Source organism: Macaca thibetana, chromosome 8, assembly GCF_024542745.1.
Source record: "Macaca thibetana thibetana isolate TM-01 chromosome 8, ASM2454274v1, whole genome shotgun sequence".
NCBI lineage: Eukaryota > Metazoa > Chordata > Mammalia > Primates > Cercopithecidae > Macaca > Macaca thibetana.
Window position 1 is genome coordinate 41,253,210 of NC_065585.1, and position 25,294 is coordinate 41,278,503.

The following is a 25,294-nucleotide window of genomic DNA, read 5'->3' on the forward strand; positions in this document are numbered from 1 at the left end:
CAGAACTACTCATATACACCTGGGATGGAAAAAAGACATACTGATAGTTCTTTCTAGGGTTATGCTAATTCTGTTGCCTTCTACCATAATACAGTCCAAAAAGACTGAGACCATAGGGACATTCCACAGAACATCATATTGATTCACTACATGGTGAGAAAGTAGTAATTATATTTGAAGTCTTGTTTAGTCATATACTCTTTAGAGGGTAGGAGGTAAATCCTACAAAGATTTAGGGGCCTATAACACCAGAGAAATTTTTAGAGACCTAGTGGTCATGGGAATGGTCAGATCATCCCCTCTGAGACAAAGGATAAATTATTACTTCTTGTGCCTACCACCAATGAGAAGGAAGCACACTGCGTGGTAGGTTATCTATTTGGATTCTGAAGGTAGCATATTCCACACTATGGAATATTGCTTGGACTCAATTGCCAAGAATCACAGAAGGCTTCCAGCTCAAAATGGAACACAGAGCGGGAAGATGCTTTAGATAAAGTCCAACCCTGTCACTTGGGCCACATGATGTAACAGACTGTATGGTATTAGATGCATCTATGGCGGGAAAAGAAGCCATATACAACTTATGGCAAGTCTCACTAGGGCAATCACAATGTACACACTTGTTTCTGGAACAAGGCCATGTAGTCTGCAGTGGAAACCTATATACTACTTGGAAAACAGTTCTTGGTATGCTCCTAGCCCCTTCAGAGGGCAAAGAGCTAGTCATAAATCATCAATGACCAAACAAGTAGAAGTGCCCATTATAAGCTAGCATCTGCTAGGTCTGCAAACTGAAAGGCTGGACAAGCCAAACAATGATTCATTATAAGACAGAAGTAGTGATCCATGTTTGAGCATCAGTAGGGTCAAAGGGCATAAGTAAAACACATATGAAGGTAACCCAGACTTCCATACCATCTACTAATATTGTGTTGTCATCTCTCCCTCAGCTCACATCTATGGCCACACAAGGGGCCACTTATGGCTACCTGACAAAGGAGGACAAACATCATGCCTGGTTCACTGATGGGATAGCTCAGCATGTGCATAAAAGCCAAAAGTAGACTGGTGCTGTACCACAGCCCTATTCAAGAGTGGCCCTGAAAGAAAGCAATGAAGAAAATAGGGCAGGGCTTCAGATGGCCATCCACTTTGTATAGAAAAAGAAGGTGCCATGAAGTAAGAATATATACAAACACATAGGCAGGGCAAATGGCTTGGCTAATTAATAGGCCAACAAGGAAAAAGAAATTGACAAGATTGAAGACAAGGATGTCTGGAGAAGTGGTTTGTGAAAATATCCATGGGAATAAGGAAAAAAAAAAAGATGTATGTATCATGCTTTAAAGCCCTTTGGGTAACTGGGCTCTTTGGATGGTCCTTGAACAAACCATGTCTTCCAGTATTCATGCCCTTCTGTATTTTCTGTGACTTTTCTTTAATACCAAATAGAATATGGTAGGAATGATGCCACATGAGTCCAAAGCTAGGACAGAATAAGTGGTGTCTCAGAATTATAGCTCTGCGAGCCCTGAGCCATCATATAAGAAGTCCTGCTAACTAGAAACTGCTATGTTAGGGAGACCAAAAATAGGTGCACTGGTTCAGAATCCCATCTAACCATCCCTGCTAAGGTATCAGATGTGCAAAAGAAGTCATCTTGGACACTCTAGATGAGCTCATACCACCAACTAAATTCCACCAGTGTTAACCTTTATAGCATCATATGAAGAAGAAAAACTACACAGTTGAACCTTGCCTGAATTCCAGACTCACAAAATCATGCAAAAGGTGGTATTTCTAGGCAGTGGCACAAAGTGTTAACTACTTCTCTTCACAAAAATCAAGTATAAGTCTTGAAAAATTGGTCACAACAATTGCATGGCTGTGGAAACCAAACAAAAGCAGATACCAAATTGAGAAAAACTTCTAGAGCTTCAGATAATAACAACAGATATATGTTACCTTCTTACCTAGGGTTGCTTCCATAACTTTCTTCTACCAGAGTACAAACATGGAAGGGGTCTACTGAAAGGATCAATAAATCTATCAGTGTGATGATGGCTGGGAAAACCAGCAGCTTTTTTGCTACCAGAAGACATAAACTTGATTTGGAGTGGAGCTGAAAACCCAAGGTTTTTTCAGCTAAAAGAGGCAAACCCAGTAAGAACAGAAAACCAGCAATTTTTCTAGCCTAAGGTTGTGGTCCAACAAAGGGTGAAACAGATCAGTCAGAAATTTAACAGGAAGACCATGGAAATAAGAGACCCTCAGAAAAGCTAAATACACTCTCCACATATATCAGGCTAAGAAATTATATCACTTCTTAGTCACAGGGGAGATCCTGAGACAGCATGGTAGAAAGTAAAACCCAAGAGTTACTTGAGAACTGGCTGAACTTTAAATGTGTCCATATACCATACAAAAATTAAATGGCATAAGGTGGGGGCTTTCAAATTCAAGATATTTGAGCACAACTTCTGCCCCAATCTTTGGCTAACAATTTGGATCATGACCCAAAGAGTAGAGACTTCAGAGGGACACATACCACAGGGAGGCAAATTATATACTTTAAGTCCAAGAAAGTTACTGAAAAAGGGAAAAGAAAAAAGAAACATAATCCTCAGGAAAATCTGTAAGAATCCAGAGTTATTACATGATCATCATTTAAAATGCCCAATTTTCAACCAAAAATTATAAGACATTCAAAGAAATAGGAAAACATTACTCATAACTAGGAAAAAAAATCATTCAAAGAAACTGACTGCTATGTACTAAATGTTTGCATGCCCCTCCTGCCAAATTCATGTGTTGAAGCCTTAATCCCCAATATAATAGTTTCTGAGGTGAAGTCTTAGGGAAGTCATGAGAGTAGAGCCCTCATGATAGAATTAGTCCATTTATAAGAAGAAACACAAGAGAGATTATCTCTCCCACATCATGTAAGAATACAGCAAAAAGAGCTATTTGCAACTTGGGAAGAGGGCTTCCACTAGACACTGAATCTGCCAGTACCTTAATCTCAAACTTCCCAACCTCCAGAACTGTAAAAAATAAACATCTGCTTTATAAGCTATCCAGTCTATGGTAATTTGGTATAGTAGTCTGAGCTAAGACACTGACTCTCAGTGGGATAGATATTGGATTTAGCAGACAAAGATTTTAAAGCAGCTATTAAAAGTATGTTCAAAAATGAAAAAAAAAAAAAAAACCCTTGTCAAGGAATTAAAGGAAAATACGATAACAACTCAGTAAGTACACCTAATTTTATTTCCTAAAATAAATTATATTGCTTAAAAAGTGAAGCAAAGTAATTTAAATTCTGAAAAAAATAAATGTCCAGCAGAAAAAGGCATAATAAATTATAACAATGTTTAATTTTTAAAACTTAATTTTTTTAGCTTTTAAAAGTTAAAAAAGTATTAATGATTATTTGCTCATTTTTAGAAAATATCATCAACTGATCTCAAGATAACTATCGAAAATTAACAATGCATGTAATCCAGGGATCGGCAAACTTTTTCTCTGACGAGCCAAATAACAAATATTTTAGGAGCAAAAGAGCAAAATTGAGGCTATTATGTAGGTCTTAAGTAATAACAGTGAAGACAAATTTCTACAATTTTTATTGATGAAACTTAAAATATAAATAGTTGACTGTAATTTTTGAAATATAGACCTATACATTTTGAGGATAATATTTCACGTAACTGGGGTTCAATGTTAGTGTTTCCTGTCATCAAAATTTCATCTGCTACCACTGATCTGTAATAAGAGGTATTTGATCTTCAAAAATTTTCTTTTCATACAGATAGGTACTGCCAAACACTGATATCAATTGATAAACATATAATCTAACTATGCATATTTATCCCTTGTAATACATTTCTAGGTTTTTACTAGATTCTTCTACTAAAAGCTTAGCATGTTATTATATTGCAGATTAGCCATTTCTAGTTGAAGGTCCTCAACTGCACAATTAAACAAATTTTGAAATATGCAGGTTTCTTTGTATTCACACTGAAGTCTGATAAACATTGCTGGAACTGTAGTTTGAGCTTAGAAGATATTTCTACTGCAAAATTCTGCAGGGATAGAGATCTTGCTATTTTGTTTTAACTTTTGACACCAAGTCAAGTATATAAAACAGCTTGACATTAGTTAAGATTCAAACATTAATTGTTGAAATAACTTTACCACAGTATAAATTTCTCTTAAAAATAGTTATTTTTTGTCTCATAATTTTGGGTTAAGTTCATTAAGAAAAGTCACCAAATCTGGTGACTTAAATTTTCAAATTTTTCTGGACTTTGCTTTCCTGTGAGTTGATAATATTGTGATGGGTGTTTAATCTGGTAACATGTGATCCACATTCCACGGTGCCTTAAAGCTGTAACATTCAAAGTCCACTTTCCTTATCCTTTCTTGATATGACATAATGTGTGCACAGTTAATAAAAAATAAATGAAATGTCACAGCATGGTTGTGTGCATGCTACTCAAAACACTGTGGAGTCATAAACATGTCACTGTAATTTGCAGTTGCTGAGCAGCACTGCAAAGCAATGACAGCAAACATGTAATCTGTCTCGACCACTCAACTCTGTCATAAAAAAAGTATTGATGAAAGAATTGATAGGCAATACATAAATGACTGGGTTGGCATGTGTAAATAAAACTTAGTTTATATACACTAAAATTTAACAGTGTGGCGATTCCTCAAGGATCTAGAACTAGAAATACCATTTGACTCAGCCATCCCATTACTGGGTAAATACCCAGAGGATTATAAATCATGCTGCTATAAAGACATATGCACACATATGTTTACTGTGGCACTATTCACAATAGCAAAGACTTGGAACCAACCCAAATGTCCATCAGTGACAGACTGGATTAAGAAAATGTGGCACATATACACGATGGAATACTATGCAGCCATAAAAAAGGATGAGTTCATATCCTTTGTAGGGACAGGATGAAGCTGGGAACCATCATTCGCAGCAAACTATCACAAGAACAGAAAACCAAACACCACATGTTCTCACTCATAGATGGGAATTGAACAATGAGAACACTTGGACACAGGAAGGGGAACATCACACACCGGGGCCTGTTGTGGGGTCGGGGGAGGTGGGAGGGATAGCATTAGGAGATATACCTAATGTAAATGATGAGTTAATGGGTTCAGCACATCAACATGGCACATGTATACATATGTAACAAATCTGCACGTTTTGCACATGTACCCTAGAACATAAAGTATAATAAAAAATAAATAAATTTCATGTGATTTTTATATCACAAAATATTTAAGTTTTTTTAACCATTCAAAAATGTAAAAAACATTCCAAGCTCAAAAACAAGAGATACAGAGAAAAGTGATGGGTTGAATTGGGCACACAAACCATAGTTTAACTATCCCTAATCTAGACTGCGTTATCTGATCATTTTCTCAAGTGAGACTTCATAATAAATGGATAATCTCCCACATGCAGTAAAATTACATTGTATATCCAAAAGGTTGAGGCTTAAATAAGAAGTCAAGTTGTTTTGCTGCTAAATCAACTCTAAAATCCTTTCACTTGTGTAATATTTCTAGCACAGGCTAACAAAAATAAAAGCCTATCCCAGATACAATTTTCTAGGATAAGTCAACCATATATGCAGTTAAATTTACAGTCTAAGATTTTACTCCTGTACCCCAAAGGTGGAATTCTAGAGCAAGAAAAAATGCTATCTTATTTCATGTTTCATACTCTAGTACTACATATTATTGACATTTGATATATTTTAATTGAAAGAAATAATCAATAAATGAATGAATGAATCTACTCTATACCTCTTGAAATACTGAATTAGTCTTAGACCCAACTTATCTGCTATTTCAATGCTTTTCAGCTCAATTATAAATGCCCTATACACCATTTGTAATACCATAAGGGCATTTACTCTTTTATGTCTCTCATCGATTAATAATAATAATAATATAATAACAATATATCCTCCTTAAAAGTATACATTTTTCTGTCCATTGAAGAAATTTAATCATCAAATGTTTAAAGCTCTACTAAATATTAAAATCTAGGCATCCTCTACTGAATTCTAATCCAACATAACAGCTTTCACTTTCAATTAAAATTTGCGCCAGGCGCAGTGGCTCACTCCTGTAATCCCAGCACTTTGGGAGGCTGAGGCGGGCGGATTACCTGAGGTCAGGAGTTACAATGATGCCTAATACAGCAACAGAGTAATTTATTATATCCAAGTAACATCAATGTGATTGGGTCCTTTTTATTCAAGGGTAAAGTCCTAAGACTCACATTAAAATTGGAATAATTATTTAGCATAAGATTATTTTACCCATAGGTGGAGTGAATACATAAAAGAATAATCAATCTTTGACTTTTTAAAAATTTTACTTGTGAAAGTCTTAGTAAATTTTATTGCAAGTCAGGAGTGGTGGCTCACAACTGTAATCCCAGCACTTTGGGAGGCTGAGGCAGGAGGATTGCTGGAGCCCACATGTTCAAGACCAGCCTGGGCAACACAGTAAGACCTCATCTCTAATAAAAATTTAAAAATTAGCTGGGCTTGGTGGTGAAAGCCTGTGGTCCCAGCTACTTGGGGAGCTGAGACAGAAGGATTTCTTGAGCCCAAGAGGTCAAGGCTGCAGTAAGCTATGACCATGCCACTGCTCTCCAGCCTGGATAACAGAGTGAGACCCTGTCTCAAATTAAAAAAAAAAAAAATTGTTATCTAGCCATCTAATAATTTTTAACATATTCTTATTATTAGAACTTGTCCTAAAAATTTTTGAGTCCAGTTGGTTTCGAATTCCTCAGATGTTTAATTGGTCTCAGATACCATAAATTAATATTTTTCTCATACTGCTAATGTACATTGTCTTCAATAGCCTATTTTCTTTACAAACGTATAGTAAATTCATTACTTAAAAATTATAAAAAATTATGAGACTATGTAAGGCAGTAAATTTCACTAATGATACTGACAACATCTAAATTCAGACAAATACAAAGCCGACATTTTTTGGGTTTGTTTTTAAAGCTTAAAGGATCATGCTTCTATCTGAAAGGTGTAGTCTATTTTTCCTTCCTCCTATGCTAGGTCTTTTCTCCAAATTAATCCACCACCATCTCCATTCACCTTCTCATCTTACAAAATAAGTAAAAGTGTGTTGTGCTAATTTCACATGTAAGAATTGATTCAAACATTTCATAATTTACAGCAAGAAAACTACCATATACATGTATTCTTGCATTTGCTAGGCCACTTTTTACACAAAATTTTATACAGAAAAAATAAAGGCCTGCAACTACCAGGTAAAAATAGTCAAATTAGGCCATGGAACACAGAAGAAACTAAAACTCCCCACAACAGATTGTAACTTAAAGAAGATCAAATGGGGCATCTTTTGTGCAGTTGGTCAAATGGTTAACAACATGGCTATTTAATTAAAGTGAAAAATTACACTGGATTATAATATTAAGATTAAAATATATCTAAGGAAAAGTTCAGAATCTATTATACGAGATATTAACTCGCCACTGAAGCTAATTTCTAGACGTTTCTCTGGGTCTAAACGCGAAACACGAGCATCAAGTGAGTCACAAAATTCTAATATAAGTGAGTAACTTTAAAACATTTTTGGTCATAATCTACAGAAAGAAATATATATTTTACATTGTAACAAAGCAAAAATTTACTGAACACAATTACCCTTACTCTGTGAACTTGACTTTGATATTTTCTACTCTATTCTAGTCTACTCTTTTTAAAAAAATGATAGTTATGATCCTCTCAATTGGTTCTGAAAGTGAAGTGGGGAGGAGACCCAATGAAGGGGATAAGGATGAGGACGAGGGTTGGAGATGGTGAACTTTGCCCCACAAGAGATATTTTGTAATGTCTGGGGATATTTTTGGCTGTCACAACTGTGATTAGGGATGCTACTGGCATCTAGTAGGTAGAGGCCAGGGATGCTGTTAAATACCTTACAATGCATGAGATAGTGCAACACAACAATTATCCAGCCTCAAATGTTAGTAGTGCTGAAGTTGAGAAACCTGCTATAGACTACTCAATAAGAAAATAATAGATAAAATTAGAAATCCAATATTATTTTTAAAGGCTACAAAGAAATACATTTTAAACTTTGAGAAGAATGTTCGAAATATTTAAATTCAGAAATACTATGCCATTAGCAATCTAAGACTTACCTCCTTCTATAACCCAAAGGCAAAAAACAAACAGACAAACAAAAAAAATGAAAAAAAATCAGTTTGCAATTTCCTAACCCAACACAAAGTATGGGAAAGCGATCAATTTAGTGTTGTAAAAAGCAAACTATATCATACTGAGTAAAGAAAAGTGTTACAAGACATACAGAGCACGCAAAATCAGTAAATACAACTAATGCTTCTTTCCTCTGAAGTCCTATGGTACCTGTTTAGTACAATGGCCTTATATTGCTAGTTATTTTAGATTCTCAATTTCTAGGATAGAAAAAATGTGTAACTCATTTCTGCATTTTCCACTGGATCCAATCCAACACCTTGCAAATGATAGGTATTGAAAGAGTTCTTGGCAGAAAAATGAGTAAATAGGTGTTCAGTATTCAGTAAGACATTGAATTACATCTTAAAATTACATCTCAACAAGTAAAGCATATTCTTTCTACCCTGAAAACAAGCTTCATTCAATTTAGGACAGATCTTGGAAGAGGCGAAACCAACACAAATGACCACATCCATATGACCACAATTATACTTTCATTCAGAGCTCTTTAGAGTTGTCCTATAGAAGTCTTAACTATCACAGAACATTAAGTAATCCAAAAATGATTTGAATACTGTATGATGAGTATTGTGTATACACAGTCTCATCTGATCCTTACAATGACTGAACAATAGAGATACTATTATCCCGATTTACAGATTTATAGGTAAAGAAACAGACCTAGAGTGGTTAAAAAGGTAGAACTAAATGACAGAGTTAGTGAAGGGTTTGATCATCTTCTTTTACTCCAAAACTGATACTTTTCCCATGAAACCTCTGTTTTTGTTACACAAACAATGGCCCAGTTATTGTAATTAGCAGCATCATTTAACAGAATATACTGAATGAAATGACATCTATTATAAATTTGAGTGAAACTCTGTATATTTAAAATAATGAAATCCATCTGAAGTGACAAGTAAGAGACGAGCCAAAACTTAAAGATAGAAGAAGAAAAGAAACAGACTATCCAAAAGGACAGCAGAGAAAAAAAAATTAGGTAGAGTAAATTATAAACTTGCTACCAACTGCCAAGGAATTTTATTATTTATAGACCAGGAAAGATTCTGCTACGTAGTAGAAGCTATGATGTACTAGGACCTAGAAAAAAATTATTTTGCAATGATAATGTTGCTTGGTGCTATCTATAAAGTGTTGTTAACATTTTAAAATTAGATAACTTGATGAAAATTTGCCTTGCATATTTTTGAAAGATTATGCACAAAATTGAAAAGAAACAGAAAAGTAAAGACAAGGAGAAAGATATCGGAGTTGTAAAACACATTCTTTGCAGTTATTTAGTGTAGGGATAATAAAACAAAGTGGTGATTATTTTTTAAAAGTTGGTTGGTTCTTAGAATGATGTCTCTACATATAAAAATACAGAAAAACATGTTTAAAATTCACTAGCGAAATTTCTTTAACTATTAGGAAGAATTTTCAAACATTAGTTAACTATCAAAGATGAACCACAATGTTAGATACTTCTAAAGGTAATTTATTCCCAAATCAAATTGCCAATTTTCCACAAATAATTAAAAAAATGCTACTTTAATGATGAAAAGCCAAGACATGATATAACTCAATCTCTTTCCCATAATATCCCAGTGTCTCGACAGCTACAATTTATCCTCACTGAATTCAATTATTGGGGAAATACTAAACATAAAAAAGATTACTTCATTCAAGTTTATTCCTCCAAATTCAAATTAAAGTGTAGTTTTCTGCCGAATACATGTTAGCAGAAACTGTCCTCTGTGAAACAAATGATTAAATACATGAGAAAGAGGACTATTTTCAACAGTGTCTACTAGAAGTTCAAGTTTGGGAATAAAAAAAATGTGAGAGTCATTTTTTTTCTATATTTTCTAAGTGTTTTAGCTTTGCTAATTTGTTTCAAATAGGATTTTAATTTAACTCATATATACCTTTTTATTTATATGAGATTTTTATAAGTGGATACTTCAGAATACTAAAATAAAGATATCACATATAAAAAAGCTTTCAAGCACTGAATTGATACATTTCTGGGTTTTTTACATTTTTATGTGGTACAAGTGAAGGCATTACTTTAGCAAAGGATAACAGAAATACCTACCAGATAGAATCTAAACCAAACCACCAAAGATAACAAAACTATCCTTTTTCTTATTTTTTAGTATCATGATATACTCTGGCAAATGTGAAAAATGACCAAACTAAAGATGATTAAATATACTTAAGGAAGTACTACAGCTTAGGGAAAATAAAATTTGTATATACTCCACAAAAAATTAATTAAGATTGACAGTTGCTCTTTATAGATAATTATATTTTAATAAGCAAGTTTTTCTTAGTATTTATCATTTGAATGCAACAAATATGAAATACCCCTAACTTGATTTTTTAAAACTGCATATGCATTTCCCCAATCCTATTTGTTGAATAGTTTATCTCTTCCCTCTTGGATTGTTGTGCATTTTATATTTTATCATTTATTAGTTTTAATATATTAAAATTTCACTGATATGTCCAAATTATCTATCAGTACCACATTTTCAATTATTGTCATTTTATACTATCTGGTCAAGTGAGTTCTCCCTCACTACTCTTAACTATTCTTACAAGTGTTATTTCTTCCAGATTAACTTTAGAAATAAAATACTTCAAGGGTCCAATTGGTATTATGTCTAGAATGTTATTAACTCCAAGAGATTATCTGCAAAGAGCTTGCATCTTTATACTACTTAGCCTTCCTAATTAGGAACCGCTACTCACATCTTCCTTATGCTACTCAGTAAAATTTTACGGCTCTTCCTGTAGGCCCCTCATTTCTTGTTAGTTATTTTTATATCACAGTTTTTATTTTTAATTCAGAATGGAAACTCTCAATTTATGTGTTCTAGCTAATTATTTTGGTACAGTATAAAATGATTCCATAATCATTTCATACCTAGCTCTGTTCTTGAATATCCCTTGTGATTCCTGTTGATTCTATAAAGAAAAAATTGACTATTCATCAAATGGTATAAGGAAATTGGGAGTAGGAGGTTGGTATGATACTCATCAATCTGGGATATTTTTCTCATATTCCAAAATAAATTCCAGAATGTTTAAAAAGTTAATGGTTAAAAAATAATTTAAAAATGACATAATATACAGTTAAATACTTAATTGATTTGGAAGTGAATAAAGAGCTTTTAAAGATGAAAATAGGCCGGGCGCGGTGGCTCAAGCCTGTAATCCCAGCACTTTGGGAGGCCGAGACGGGCGGATCACGAGGTCAGGAGATCGAGACCATCCTGGCGAACACGGTGAAACCCCGTCTCTACTAAAAAAATACAAAAAAACTAGCCGGGCGAGGTGGCGGGCGCCTGTAGTCCCAGCTACACAGGAGGCTGAGGCAGGAGAATGGCGTAAACCCGGGAGGCGGAGCTTGCAGTGAGCTGAGATCCGGCCACTGCGCTCCAGCCTGGGCGACAGAGCGAGACTCCGTCTCAAAAAAAAAAAAAAAAAAAGATGAAAATAATGGAAAAAAATCACCAAATACAAAGGTTTAGCTACATTAAATTCAATAGTTTCAAATAAACAAAGTAAAATACTAGGTAAACATTAAAATGAGAAATGTATTTGGCAAATAACAGTTAAATGGGGTGAAATCCTAACTATATAAAAAGCGCTTTTAAATCAATAAGAGAAAAACTAATACCCAGAGAAAGAAGGGCAGAAAGAATTAAAGGAATGAACAGATAATTCACAGAAGATATCAAATGCAGATAAACGTATAAAACATTCAACTTTACAATCAAATTCAAATTAAAATGACAAAGAGAGCATTTTTGTGGCTATTCAATTGGCAAAGATTTGGTGAATTGAGACTGAAAACTCAAGTACATCTGACAAGAGTAAAGCATGTTACAACCTTTTTGGAAAGCAATTTGGTAATCTGAATTAAAGCTTAAAATAATCCAAAGTACGAATATATATTTTTGAAATACTCAAGAGATGTAGGCAAAAAGTATGTATAAAGATAACCATTATAATTTACATTGGCAAATGGAAGCCACGGCAATGCCCCAAATAAAGAAATATTTAGTTTGTGGTATAATCTTATGATAGAATGTTAGTGTAGCTATTTAAAATGTATTACTAAAGAACATCTAATGGTTTGGGGAAAAACCACTTATGATGTGATAACAATTGAAAGCATCAGTATACAAAATTATACATAGCAAGATACCAATTTTATAAATCTATAAACCATACATGCATAGGAAAAAAAAAGAAGGAAAATACAATAAAAGGTTAACAATGGTTATATCGGGGGAAAGAAATACGGATAACTTGCATTTCATTCTTTATGCTTTGAAGACTTTTTCAGATGTTTTATAGTGAACATATTGTTACTTTTATAAGGAGACAAAAAATTAATGTTATTTTTAAAACTACAGTTAATGGATATTTTTGAAATATGCTGCCAAGTGATACAAGAAAACTTTCAGAAACAAAGCAAGAAAGCAATTTTTAAAAATCAATAGAACATCATTCTGTTGTTCTTATACCTGAACAACAGAAGATACTTTTTATAACATGAAGTTTTCTTCACACGTTCGATACCATCAAAAGACTTTTAAAATAAAGCTAGTAATACCTATTACATTTTCACTCAGAAATACAACCTATAAAAAAACGCTTATCTAATCAATTACAGCAAAATGTGTAATTAGAAAGCTTACCTTTTTCACTTACACTCTCACTTTCAATCTCAACATCATCACAACTTGTATATTCGGGCGTGGAAGCCAATTCCTCCTCTGAACTGCTCAACGAAACCTGGCGCATTTTACCTCCTTTCTTCGATTTATGAGGCTTTGGTGGGGGAGGTCTCACTGACTCTGACTGGTCTGAACTGAGAGAATCATTCCTTAACATTGTTTCCATTTTTTCCCGTTTCGTTTTTCTTACAGCAGAGCTAGGATCTAAGTGGTGCTGTTTCCGTAGTGAGTCAGTACGCCTCAAGTCTGGTCTATCTATGGGTAGCGGACTCCTCCTAGGGGTAGGAGGACTATGGTTTGTGGTCCTTTGTGCATAAGAACTTGGTCCCTGAGCCTCTCGAGTTCTTTCCATTGAATAAGATCGCTGATTTTCCATGGCAGCTCTACGTTCAGATATAGATCTTTGCCTTGATGGTCGGTCCATCCTTAGCATAGAAATCCTGGAATCTTCCAGGTCAGCATTTGCCAAAGAAACATCACTATGCCTTCTCTCATGCCGTGCCCGGGACACTTCAGCATGGATCCGCATTTGTTCTTCATAGGGTTGTGGCTTTACTGGATAACGGGCCAAATTCGGATCACTTCGGTAGCGTGACTGGTACTCTTCCTCTCTCCTTTGTCTTTCGTATTCATCTCTGCTTTCCACATCCTCATCATCTACAATATATTCTTTGGAATGCCTATGACTTCTCCTGTTGGAGTCCCTATAACTTAAATGATCAGAGTCTTCATAAAACTGAGGTTCATGTTGAGATCGCCTATCAGCATAATCTGATGGAGATCTAGGCATTGCGCTATCCGAAGTAGCATACTGTGAATATTCCTCTCTTTCTTCCCTTTGGTCGTATCTTCTATTCTGATCTCTGGACACAGATGGGCTTCTTTTCCTAAGTAACCAAAGGAAAAGAACAATGAGAAGAGCAAAAATTTATCAATTTTACATTTCATTGATTTGCTGGCAGGTTGATGGATAACTAAGTAGTCCTTTTGCCTTTTTAAAATTTCATTTTAAAGGCATACCAAAACAATGGTTTTAGTAGTATTCATTATATTAAGTTCAAATAAGTACTTTGTTGTGGTTATTAAGTGCCTGCAACACTATATCTGGAATATGCTTATGCTCCAAAATTAGATAATATGATATTCCACTGCTATAAAATAGCCTTTATTCTAATTTCCTTGCTTGGCTTGCTACATACACTTCCACTATCCACCAACTATTATTCAGCAGCTTAGAAAAATATTTTCTTCCATCTGCTCTATACCTAACATATTATGAAAGTTACCTGAAAATGTAATGAAGCCAAACTGATTTGGCTCAAGAGTTGAATACTTTCTGACTAAAACTAAGTGCTGGCTCTTAAAAATCGTTTTCATTCATCATCTGTCTAGTTCATTCCTCGTATTGGTTCACCTAAATTTTCATTTTATCATCATGTCTCCAACATTTTTTAATCGATCTAACTTGAGATAAGCAATTTAAATAGATAAATAATAATGATCCACTCATTACAAAAATCCTAGAAATCAGAAAAACTGCTATTTTTATTCCATCTTCATTTAGATTAAGGCCAGCTTGGTGATATTATTCTACTAAGTCTCTACATCTGACCCCTCATATTTCCTTATAGTCTCAGAAGAAGAAACTGCCTATTACGTTCTCAACTTACCCTTCTAACACTGGTAAAACCTAGTGAACCTTGCAATCACACATAATACCCTGTTAACAAAATATTCACACCAACCTTTTCTCTGGAATAAACTCAGATAATATCAACTATTAGTCATGAAAAGCAATAGGATTAGAATCCTGAAGATAACAGAAAAGGTTTAGAAAACTATTATGGGGATTTTGCCAGGACATGAACAGCAGATAATGAAAGAGTGAAGTCAGTTGAAGTTAAAGATGACTAAGATTCAACAGTCCAGTTGTGAATTTCTTAGTCAATGGTTTATTAGTCCAAAAGCAAGAACAGAGAAAGGACAGAGTAGAATGACCCAACCTGGAAAAATCAGCACTCTTCTCTAATATCTCCCCTGGGTCACAGAATCTTTTTCCCTCATATTTGGAATACAGTCTGCCAATCTATCAATTAGGTTCACTAACAAAAACAGAAGTTATTCTAGGTTTTCCAGGTAGGAAGGGTTTTAATTCAGGAACCAGAAGCTACACAACGGTTGAATGGGCTACAGGAATGAAAGCCAGGAAAGTTAATGCTGATGATCTTAGCCTGAAGATGCAGAGACAAGGGTTCTCAAAATGGACATTAGAAAGCTGCTATGAATGCCAAGAGTCTATGGACATCTGCCAGCAATTATTTCAACCACCTAAAGCATCAGGGTGGCCAATTAACAGGAGTTTGCCCAGGAGCCACTAAGACTTTTATATCTGCCCATCTGCTAGCCAACAACTAACGCATGACAATAATGGCTTCTGTATATCCTCCACCTTTCAAATCTCATGTAAGTACAAAGCCAGGATAAACTCTAACCTGGAACTATAAAGGAATAACTACTGTAGAAAGTGAAAAAATTAGTCTATCCCTTAAATGTTTCATAATTAAGAAAGTGGATATGACATTTTTTAGCATTTACATTTATATATAAAACATTTAGGACTTAATTACAAATCTTTTAGATTACAATTGTTACATAAAACCATAGATTCCTACAGTTTAAAATTTACAATCAAAACAAAACATTCAAAAAAATTTATAGTAACACCCTATGTTTGTGTGTATATGTGTGTGCACACTGTGCATCATTCATTTTACTTTTGTCATTACTTTTATACATTTGACTAAAAAAAAAAATACTCTGGCATGATAGTAGTCTATCAAAAGAACACCAGATTTAAGGAATCTACAGTTCTTAGTCATACTTTTGCAATTAGCCAGTTATTTCAAACTATATAACCATTAAATCCTTAGGAGTTTGTGCTTTAAATCGAGAGACATAGATTTTACATGTTAACTCATATATTACTTTAACAAACATATATTAGGTAAGAAATAAATGCCACACACTATCATATAAATTAGGAATACAGAAATGATTAAGACACATTTCTTGTTCTTAAGAGGGTGAATGATTCTGAAACCATCTTCCATTTCATAGGTAGTATGATTTTATTGATACCACAAATTCATCAAGTTAATAAGCCTACATGAAAGCTTAATGCATTAAGGATTTCCCATAATATATTTAATGCAAACTGAGTATAGAAGTACGAAAAAAAAGGAACACTTCATTCCTATCTTAAAGAATTAACATGAATTTTTGAAAGTAGAGTATAAAGTGAATACAGTATATTTTATCTTACTGATAAATATTTATTTCCTATTAAGGACTTCAGTTCCAAGAGAAAGGTTATTAATAATTAGTTCCTAGCAAGCCATCTAGGTACTTTTAAAAAATCATACCTTAGGAAAATTGAATTCATTGTTAAATCTAGCAATCACATTGTTCTAGAGATTATGAAATTTGCCAGAAATATGTGAATCATACTGTAGATGTCGATTTGTACTGGATTTAAGATTATAACCACTATAAAAAATAGAACAGTGGTTATAATTGGAAATTGGGATGACTACTGTCACTGTTACAAAGACTTAGGTTTTCAAAAATACACTTTAAGGTATAGTACTTTACAGTATGTTAACACTATGCGAGAAACAAGGCACGATTTCATTCTAACAATATATGTATCAAACAATGAAGAACCTGCAATCAATTATTTCTAAATAATAAATATTCTATCAAATAATTTTTACCAACTATATTATGAATTACTTCATATATACTGTCCTTTAAATTTTAAACTTCTATATTTCATGATACTATATTCCTTTCAGGAACTAAATAAAATCAATGTAAATTCAAGTAATGTGTTTCTAGTCTATATCTTTGCTACCAGCCTTTATAAACAAGACTTAGCATTTATCATCATCAGGTGGAAAACATTTAATAGATAAAACAATATCATTGATAATTTATACATTTCTCTAAAGAACCATAAGGCATTTAGCAGTATTTAATTCATCTATTATAATACAAAGGAAAAGGAACGATTCATCTAGGATTTTACATTTCACTTAATCCTTCAAAGACCCTGAGAAATTAAGAGGCAGAATCCAAAATTATGCCTTTCTTTAGCATAAAATGTGTTTGTGGCATCATATAGTGCCTTAATCTTTAATCCTATGCATTCTATCAATCCCTATTTCTGTTATAACAATATCAGTATATATTTATATTCACTTTATATTTATCTAATATCGATTCACTTCTCTTTACTGACACCTGCATTGTTAGAATTGTTTTCTCTTTCACCATAGTATTCTCTCCTTAATTAGAAACAGTTTATAGAAAACCACATTTTAAACATCCTAAATCTACTGTAATAAGTATCATTTCTACTCCTTGCTTACAGTTGTTTGTCATGTGGACTATTCAATCTATTTCTAAATATTCTAGCTTGTATAACACATCTGATGCTCCATTATAAATGTTATTCTAACTATGCAAAATAGTATGCATAGGTAATCCTACCAATTAGACTCCTTAAATTCCATGTCCAAAAAGCATACTGACTGATGGGAAAACTCCAATGAAGCTTCTTTCCCAATTAAAATCACTTCCAGATTTCCCAAAGGCATCCAGGGTTTATATACCATAAATTAATTCATCATGTTTTTACCATAACTTCCATTTTAATATTTACAGGCTTTACCATCTTAAGTGATTTGTGTTACTAATACCACCTATAATACTGACCATATTGATAAAATAATAATCAAATCTCTGAAAATATAGTCTAATGAACATTTGAAAACATTTATAAACGTTGAAAAATTACATGGAAACCTACATTGTAATATTTACATATTTTAACTCAACTGAAGAAATATGCAATTTTTAAAAATTATAACACTGGAAATACAGTGCAGAATTTGAAGATTACTAATTTTTGTAAATTCAAATTTTACATTAAATTAAGTACTACCTATATGAAAATTTTTGTGACTCATAAGCATTAATAGTAGAGATCATTAAAAAATTGTTACTTTATAAATAAAAAGATGTAAATCACACTTGAAAAATCAATAACCTGAAAAAAATACCTACTTGTTTTTAAAAATCTTTATAAAGCACGGATATTGCTAAATAAACTAATATAATACTTCATGAATACAATTACACAATGCTAACTAACCATACAGTTTAAATGTAACATTGCAACAAAATTCTAAAATTTTAAGCTGTTAAAACACATTAAATCAAGGATTTAACAGAAGTATATGATCCTGTAAAACATGAAAACAAAGGCCCATTTCTATAATTCCTACAAAAAGCTTTTAATAAATCAATTTATATTTATAAAAAATCAAAAATATAGAAATTTTTACATATCACAATTAATATTTAATCTATTTTTATTGTTTTACCTTTGTTCAACCAATGCACATCTGTCGAGCATGAAGCATCATGTTGACAAAAATACATCAACAGTGTGCCAGGCAGTGCTTTCATTTAATCCTTCTAGCCCTGGCAAAATCATAGAAGCCATCCTTAATCAGACGATTTGAAAGTCTCTACTTGCTAACAATTGTTTTATTTCAAAACTCAGTTACTAAAAAATTACACAAAAACAACACTCATTCAAGGATGGAGTCATAGAATCCTCTAGTGATGGGTCTGTTAAGAAAAAGGTTATTCTTTAATGCTGTTACTATGTGGCTGTATATAGCTCCAGATCAAGTAAGAATGTACCCTGTAAGGAGGATTATGGTACTTAGCTGATTAGTGCCTCATAATACTGAACGCCAAATGCAAGCTACATCCAAGGCATTTCTGGGCACTATGAAACTCAGAAGTTGGTTAGACACTAAGTTTAAATCAAATTTTGCTCATTTTGTCAATTAACATCTCAATGCTCATTCAGTGATTTAAAAAAAAATTAAAAAGAGAATAAGGCCACACAAATTCCTTCCTAGCAAAAGCCAGTTATCTGGATATTAATATTACAACTCTGAAAGTTATATTTAAATGATTCCAAATAATTTTATATAAAAACCTGAGAAAAGGCCAGTGTTAGATGAGTAGAAAAAGATTAAAAAGGGCTGTGCTGTTTTTAGGTCTCACAAATAGCAAGTTTAAATGAGGGTCTAGGAATATATGGTAGCACCATTCAACTATTTGTATAGGTATTCACCTCTATAATTTTATTTTAGAATTAAATGTAGGTCTTGAAAAGATTGGAGGGAAAATGTGGATAGAAAATGTGATTTTTTTACCTCTCAGATTTCTAATAAAGACTGGCAGATTATTCAGAGAGAAATGTAATAAAATTTCAAAATAATTCATTTTCATAGGAATGTAAAACCAGTAATAAATTTCAACCATACAGACCCCACAGTTCATATTAAACTGAAAAAAAAATCCATTTGCCCACAGTTTATTTTTATTAAGTCAAGAAAATTTCAGAAACACTGCAGTTAATAGCAATCCTTCTTCCTCTTTACTTTTCCTTCCATTCACTTTACCACCTCAGTGAGTTCTCTTGGTGATGTTCCTCTAACTGTAATGCACACTCTGGTGCCAATGCCCTTCTCTATCAATCGTCTTGTTTCTAGCTCCTCTTATTCATCTACCCCAGACTTTCATTTGTATCACCTTTAATACCACTATTGTTTTCCCTTCACTCTCTACTGATCTTTCTAGGGCTCCAATTTCTTTCTCCTTTTCTCTTTAGAATGTTTATTCTCCTTTCAGGACTAGTTTCCCCATTTTTAACTCTTTACTCTTAACATGTTTTCTTTTGTTTATTGCTTTTGTAACTACTTCCCATGCATTCAAATTTTTGAGGACCCAAATTGGGATCTAAGAGGTTTTCATGAGAATAATTGTAATCTTATTATCCAGTTAAGATTACAATTGGATCTTAAACTACAAAACAACAAAAAGATTATATGAATCAGATGCTAGTTAAATTAATTTTTATTTTATTTTATTCATGAAAGTTTTTTCAACTTGTATTTAAAAGATGAAGGTTCTTAAATATTCAAATCTCTAGAAAATGCTGCACAATTGATGATCCCTTCAGGAGATCAATAATGAGTAGTGAGATTGAATCAGCAATAAAAAATCTTCAAACAAAAAAATAAAGCTCTAGACCAGGTGAATTCACACAGGAAATCTACTAAACATTCAAAGAAGATCTGGTACCAATACTACTGAAACCATCAAAAGATTAAGAAGGAGGGAATCCTACCTGACTCATGCTATGAAGTATCACTCTGATACCAGAAAAGGACACAACAAAAAGAGAGAGATAGAGATCAATATCTCTGATGAACTGAGATGCAAAAATCCTCAACAAATACTAGCAAACCAAACCCAACAGCATATCAAAAAGATAACTCACCACAACCAAGTAGGTTCCATTCCAGGCGTGAAAGGATGATTCAACATACCCAAGTCAATAAGTGGGATTCTCCACACATAAAATACCTAGGAATATACTTAACCAAGGAGGTTGCATTACTCTGTTCTCACACTGCTAGAAAGAAATACCCAAAACTGGGTAATTTAAAAAGGAAAGAGGCTTAATTGACTCACAGTTCTCCATGGCTGGGGAAGCCTCAGGAAACTTACAATCATGGCAAAAGGAGAAGAAAAGACACGTCTTACATGGCAGCATGCAAGAGTGAGTGTGTATCAGTACAGGAAAAACTACCATTTATAAAACCATCAGATATCGTGAGAATTCACTCACTACCAAGAGAACAGCATAGGAGAAACCACCCCCATAAATCCAATCATGTCCCAACAGGTCTCTCCCTAAACATCAGGGGATTACAATTCAAGATAAGATTTTGCGGGGGAACAAAGGTTAACCATATTAGAGGTGAAAGATCTCCACAAGTAGAACTACAAAACATTGATGAAAGAAATCACAGATGACACAAACAAATGAATAAACATCCCATGCTCATGGATTGGAAGAATCAATATCATTAAAATGATCATACTGCTCAAAGCAATCTACAGACTCAACACAATTCCTACTAAAATATCAGCATCATTTTTTCACAGAGTTAAAAAAAAATCCTTAAGTTCATATAGAACCAAAAATAGAGCCCCGAATAGAAAAAGTAATTCTAAGCAAAATGAACAAAGCTGGAGGCATCACATTACCTGACTTCAAATTAAACTATAAGGCTACAGTAAATAAAACAGAATGGTATTTGTATAAAAGTAGACATATAGACCAATGGAACAGAACAGGTAACTTAGAAATAACAGCCAAATACCTATAACCAACAAAACATACACCTAGCAGCAGAGTAAACAGACAATCCACAAAGTGGGAGAAAATCTTTACAATCTATACATCTGACAAATGACTAATATCCAGAATCTACAAGGAACTCAAACAATTAAGAAAAAAAAACCCATCAAAAAGTGGGCTAAGGACATGAATAAACAATTCTCAAAAGAAGATATACAAATGGCCAACAGACATATGAAAAAATACTCAACATCACTAATAATCAGGGAAATGCAAATCAAACCCACTATGTGATACCACCTTACTCCTGCAAGAATGGCCATAATCAAAATGTGAAAAAATAATAAATGTTGGTGTAGATTCAGTGAAAAGAGAACACTTCTACACTACTGGTGGAAATGTAAACTAGTACAACCACTATGGAAAACATGAGATTCCTTAAAGAACTAAAAGTAGAATGATCATTTGATCCAGCAATCTCACTACTAGGTATCTACTCAAGGGAAAAGAAGTCATTATACGAAAAAGGTACTTGCACATGCATGTTTATAGCAGCATAATTCACAATTACAAAAATATGGAACCAGCCCAAATGCCCATCAATCAATGAGTGGATAAAGAAACTGATATGTATATGTGTGTGTGTGTGTGTGTGTGTGTGTGTGTGTGTGTGTGTGTATGCATTTCTATAATTCCCACAAAAAGCTTTTAATAAACCAATTTCTATTCATAAAAGCACAAAATATATAAATAAAACAAAATATATAAATATATAAACAAATTTTTTGCATATATACTGTATATATACATATATATATACACACAGTCCACACACAATGGACTACTACTAAGCCACAAAAAGGAACGTAATAATGGCATTCACAGCAACCTGGATAGGAATGGAGACTATCATTCCAAATGAAGTAACTTAGGAATGGAAAACCAAACATTGTATGTTCTCATTCATAAGTGTAAGCTAAGCTATGAGGATGAAAGGCATAAGGATGATGGACTTTGGGGACTCAGGGAGAAAGGGTGGGAAGGGGGTGAGGAATGAAAGGCTACAAATTAGGTTCAGTGTATACTGCTTGGGTGCACCAAAATCTCACAAATCACCACTAAAGAACGTACTCATGTAACCAAATACCACCTGTTCCTCCAAAAACCTATGGAAACAAAAATTTAAAAAGAATCAGACCACCCTACTTCTTCATAAGGTGTTTTTTAAAAAATACAAGTTTGGATTAAAAAAAAAATACACTGGGGAAGGGATACCTTGTTCAATAAATGGTGCTTGGAAAATTGGATAGCCACATTCAGAGTAATAAAACTGGACCCCTATCTCTCTCCATTGTCAAAAATTAACTCCAGAGGGATTAAAGACTTAAATATACGATCTAAAACCATAAAAATTCTAGAAGAAAACTTAGGAAAACCTCTTCTGGACATTGACTTGGCAAATAATTTATGACTAATATCCCAAAAGCAAATGCAACAGAAGCAAAAATAAATAAGACTTAATTAAACTAAAAAGCTTCTGCACAGCAAAAGAAATAATCAACAGAGCAGACAGACAACCTAGAGAACAGGAGAAAATATTCACAAACTGTGTATGCAACAAAGGACGAATATCTAGATTGTACAAAGAAGTCAAACAAATCAGCAAAAAAACCCAAATAATTACACGAAAAGTAGACAAAAAACATGAATAGACATTTCTCAAAAGAAGATATAGAGGTTGCCAACAAACATGAAAAAATTATTAACATCTCTAACGACAAGGAAAATGCAAATTAAAATCACAGTGAGTACTATATTACCCTAGTCAAGAATGGCCATTATTAAAAAGTCAGAAAACAATAGATGTTGGCACAAGTGTGCTGAAAATTGAACACTTATACGCCACTGATGGAACTGTAAATTAGTACAGCCTCTGTGGAAAGCAGTATAGACATTTCTCAAAGAACTAAAACTAGATCTACCATTCAATTCACCAAACCCATTACTGAGAGTATCCATCCAAAGAAAAAGAAGTCATTATATTAAAAAGACACCTGCCCACATTTATCACGGTACAATTTACGATGGCAAAGATGAGGAATCAACCTAAGTGCCCATGATGTGATGAGTGGATAAAGAAAATGTGGTACATACATACCATGGAATACTACTCAGCAATAAAAAATAATGAAATCATATCCTTTGCAGCAACTTGGAAGGAACTGGAGGCCATTATCCTACATGAAGTAACTCAGGAATGGAAAACCAAATATTGTATGTTCTTACTCATAAGTGGGAGCTAAACCATGGGTATAAAAGGTACACGGAGTATAAAATGGACATTGGAGATTCAGAATTGGGGAAAGTGAGATGGCAGTGAGAGATAAAACATCACCTATTGGGTACAATATACACTATGTAGGGGACAGGTATACTAAAAGCTCAGGCTTCACTATTACACAATTCATCAATGTAACCAAAAACCACTTGTACCCCTAAAGCTATAGAAATAAAAAAATTTAATCTTTTTTTAATAATTCTGCTCTTGAAGTAAATCTATCTTCAATAAAGCTCTCTTATCTTCTTTCCAGTTTCTTTCCCAATACTCCTATAGAAATTTCCTCTCCCAGTGATGCATTAGAGCCAGCAAAAAACCAAAAGAAAGAAAGAAACAAACAAAAGAGTGTGGTGCTTGCTGGAGCTAGGCCCCAAATAAGATGAAGAAGCAGATGCAACCAAAGACGCTGGTGAGGCTGAGCTTTGTGAAAGAAGGTTGTTAAATTTCAACAAGTGTTTGTATGTGATCTGATCATATTTTAAACATGGTGTTCTTTATTAAACACCACATTAAAAGGGGGATATCAACTAAGAGGCATGTCTGAGACTATGAGAATGATGAGTCACCAGATTAGACAACACAGTTAGAATTCTCTTTTAAATTCTAAAAATTTTAAACATATTTTTAGACATGTTTTTAACATAAATTCCTCTAAATTATGTGTTTTTAAACTTTTATAGAAAAGTTTCTTTAGCAATTTTTAAAGTAACTGATAGAAAATAATTTCACACTGTGAAATTACTTGTTTAGCCTTTAATTTATATATATTCTCTAAAAACGTGTTAGATTACAAGGTAAAAGTAGGTGACTTTTAGGGTTACTAAGTCTTCTGAATGAAGAAAATAGGAAATGTACTCTGGAAGCAACTGTAATGAATATTTGTTGTTGGCTTTCTGTCATCTATTTCTCTTTCTTCTTGAAACAGAAAGAATGTCTCCTCCCTTCTAAGCTTTGTGGTTTTGATTGAACTGGCTTCAACTGTTTCAGGGTTGAGCCATGATTAGCAGAGCTAATGAGAATGTACCATTCCTGTTCAAAATGACTAGCACAATGACCTAAGCTGGTCCAACCACAGTGCCTCTTAAGGACATTGGTCTGACAGTACTGAGACATAGACTTATTGTTTCACGATTTAGAGTTCATGTAACTCTCACAGTTACTAGAAGACAATTTAAGGGTATAAGTCAGAGAGCCTTCCCCAAATGGAGTCAATATCCACATAGTGACAATTAAAAATAGAAATAAAGAAATTAGGTTCTAAGTCACTTTACCGGAGATTCAGGATCAATCCCCACCTGAATCAACTCATGTACTTCTCAAGTTTCAATGAGTTAACAAATAAATTATCTTTAAGTTTAAAGCCAGCCTCATTTGGGGTTTCTATTACTTGAACCTAAACTTTTCTTTGCTGACACAGAATCTGTGACATAGACAGACCCCAAAATCTGTATGTTGCTTTCTCATCAGCTGTCATGATGCTTCTGAGCTCTGTTTCTATGAAAATTGTTTTTTTTTCCTTTCTAAAATATAGGCACTTTGGCACCTTTACATATGCCGTAGTCATATGGTTTCTTTAAAGTATTTCCAGTTTTACAGTAAAAATAGTCAC

At 33.5% G+C, this 25,294-nt stretch overlaps 1 protein-coding gene across 50 annotated transcripts in view; it reads right to left on the bottom strand.

Moving 5' to 3' along the window:
- RIMS2 (regulating synaptic membrane exocytosis 2) overlaps positions 1–25,294 on the bottom strand; it is a 752,308-nt gene that overhangs the window by 359,030 nt on the left and 367,984 nt on the right. For all 50 annotated transcript variants that reach the window (XM_050800643.1, XM_050800641.1, XM_050800657.1 and 47 more), the window contains one exon: positions 13,016–13,941. In XM_050800643.1, the coding sequence (XP_050656600.1) occupies positions 13,016–13,941 (926 nt within the window). The remainder of the gene's footprint in view (positions 1–13,015; positions 13,942–25,294) is intronic.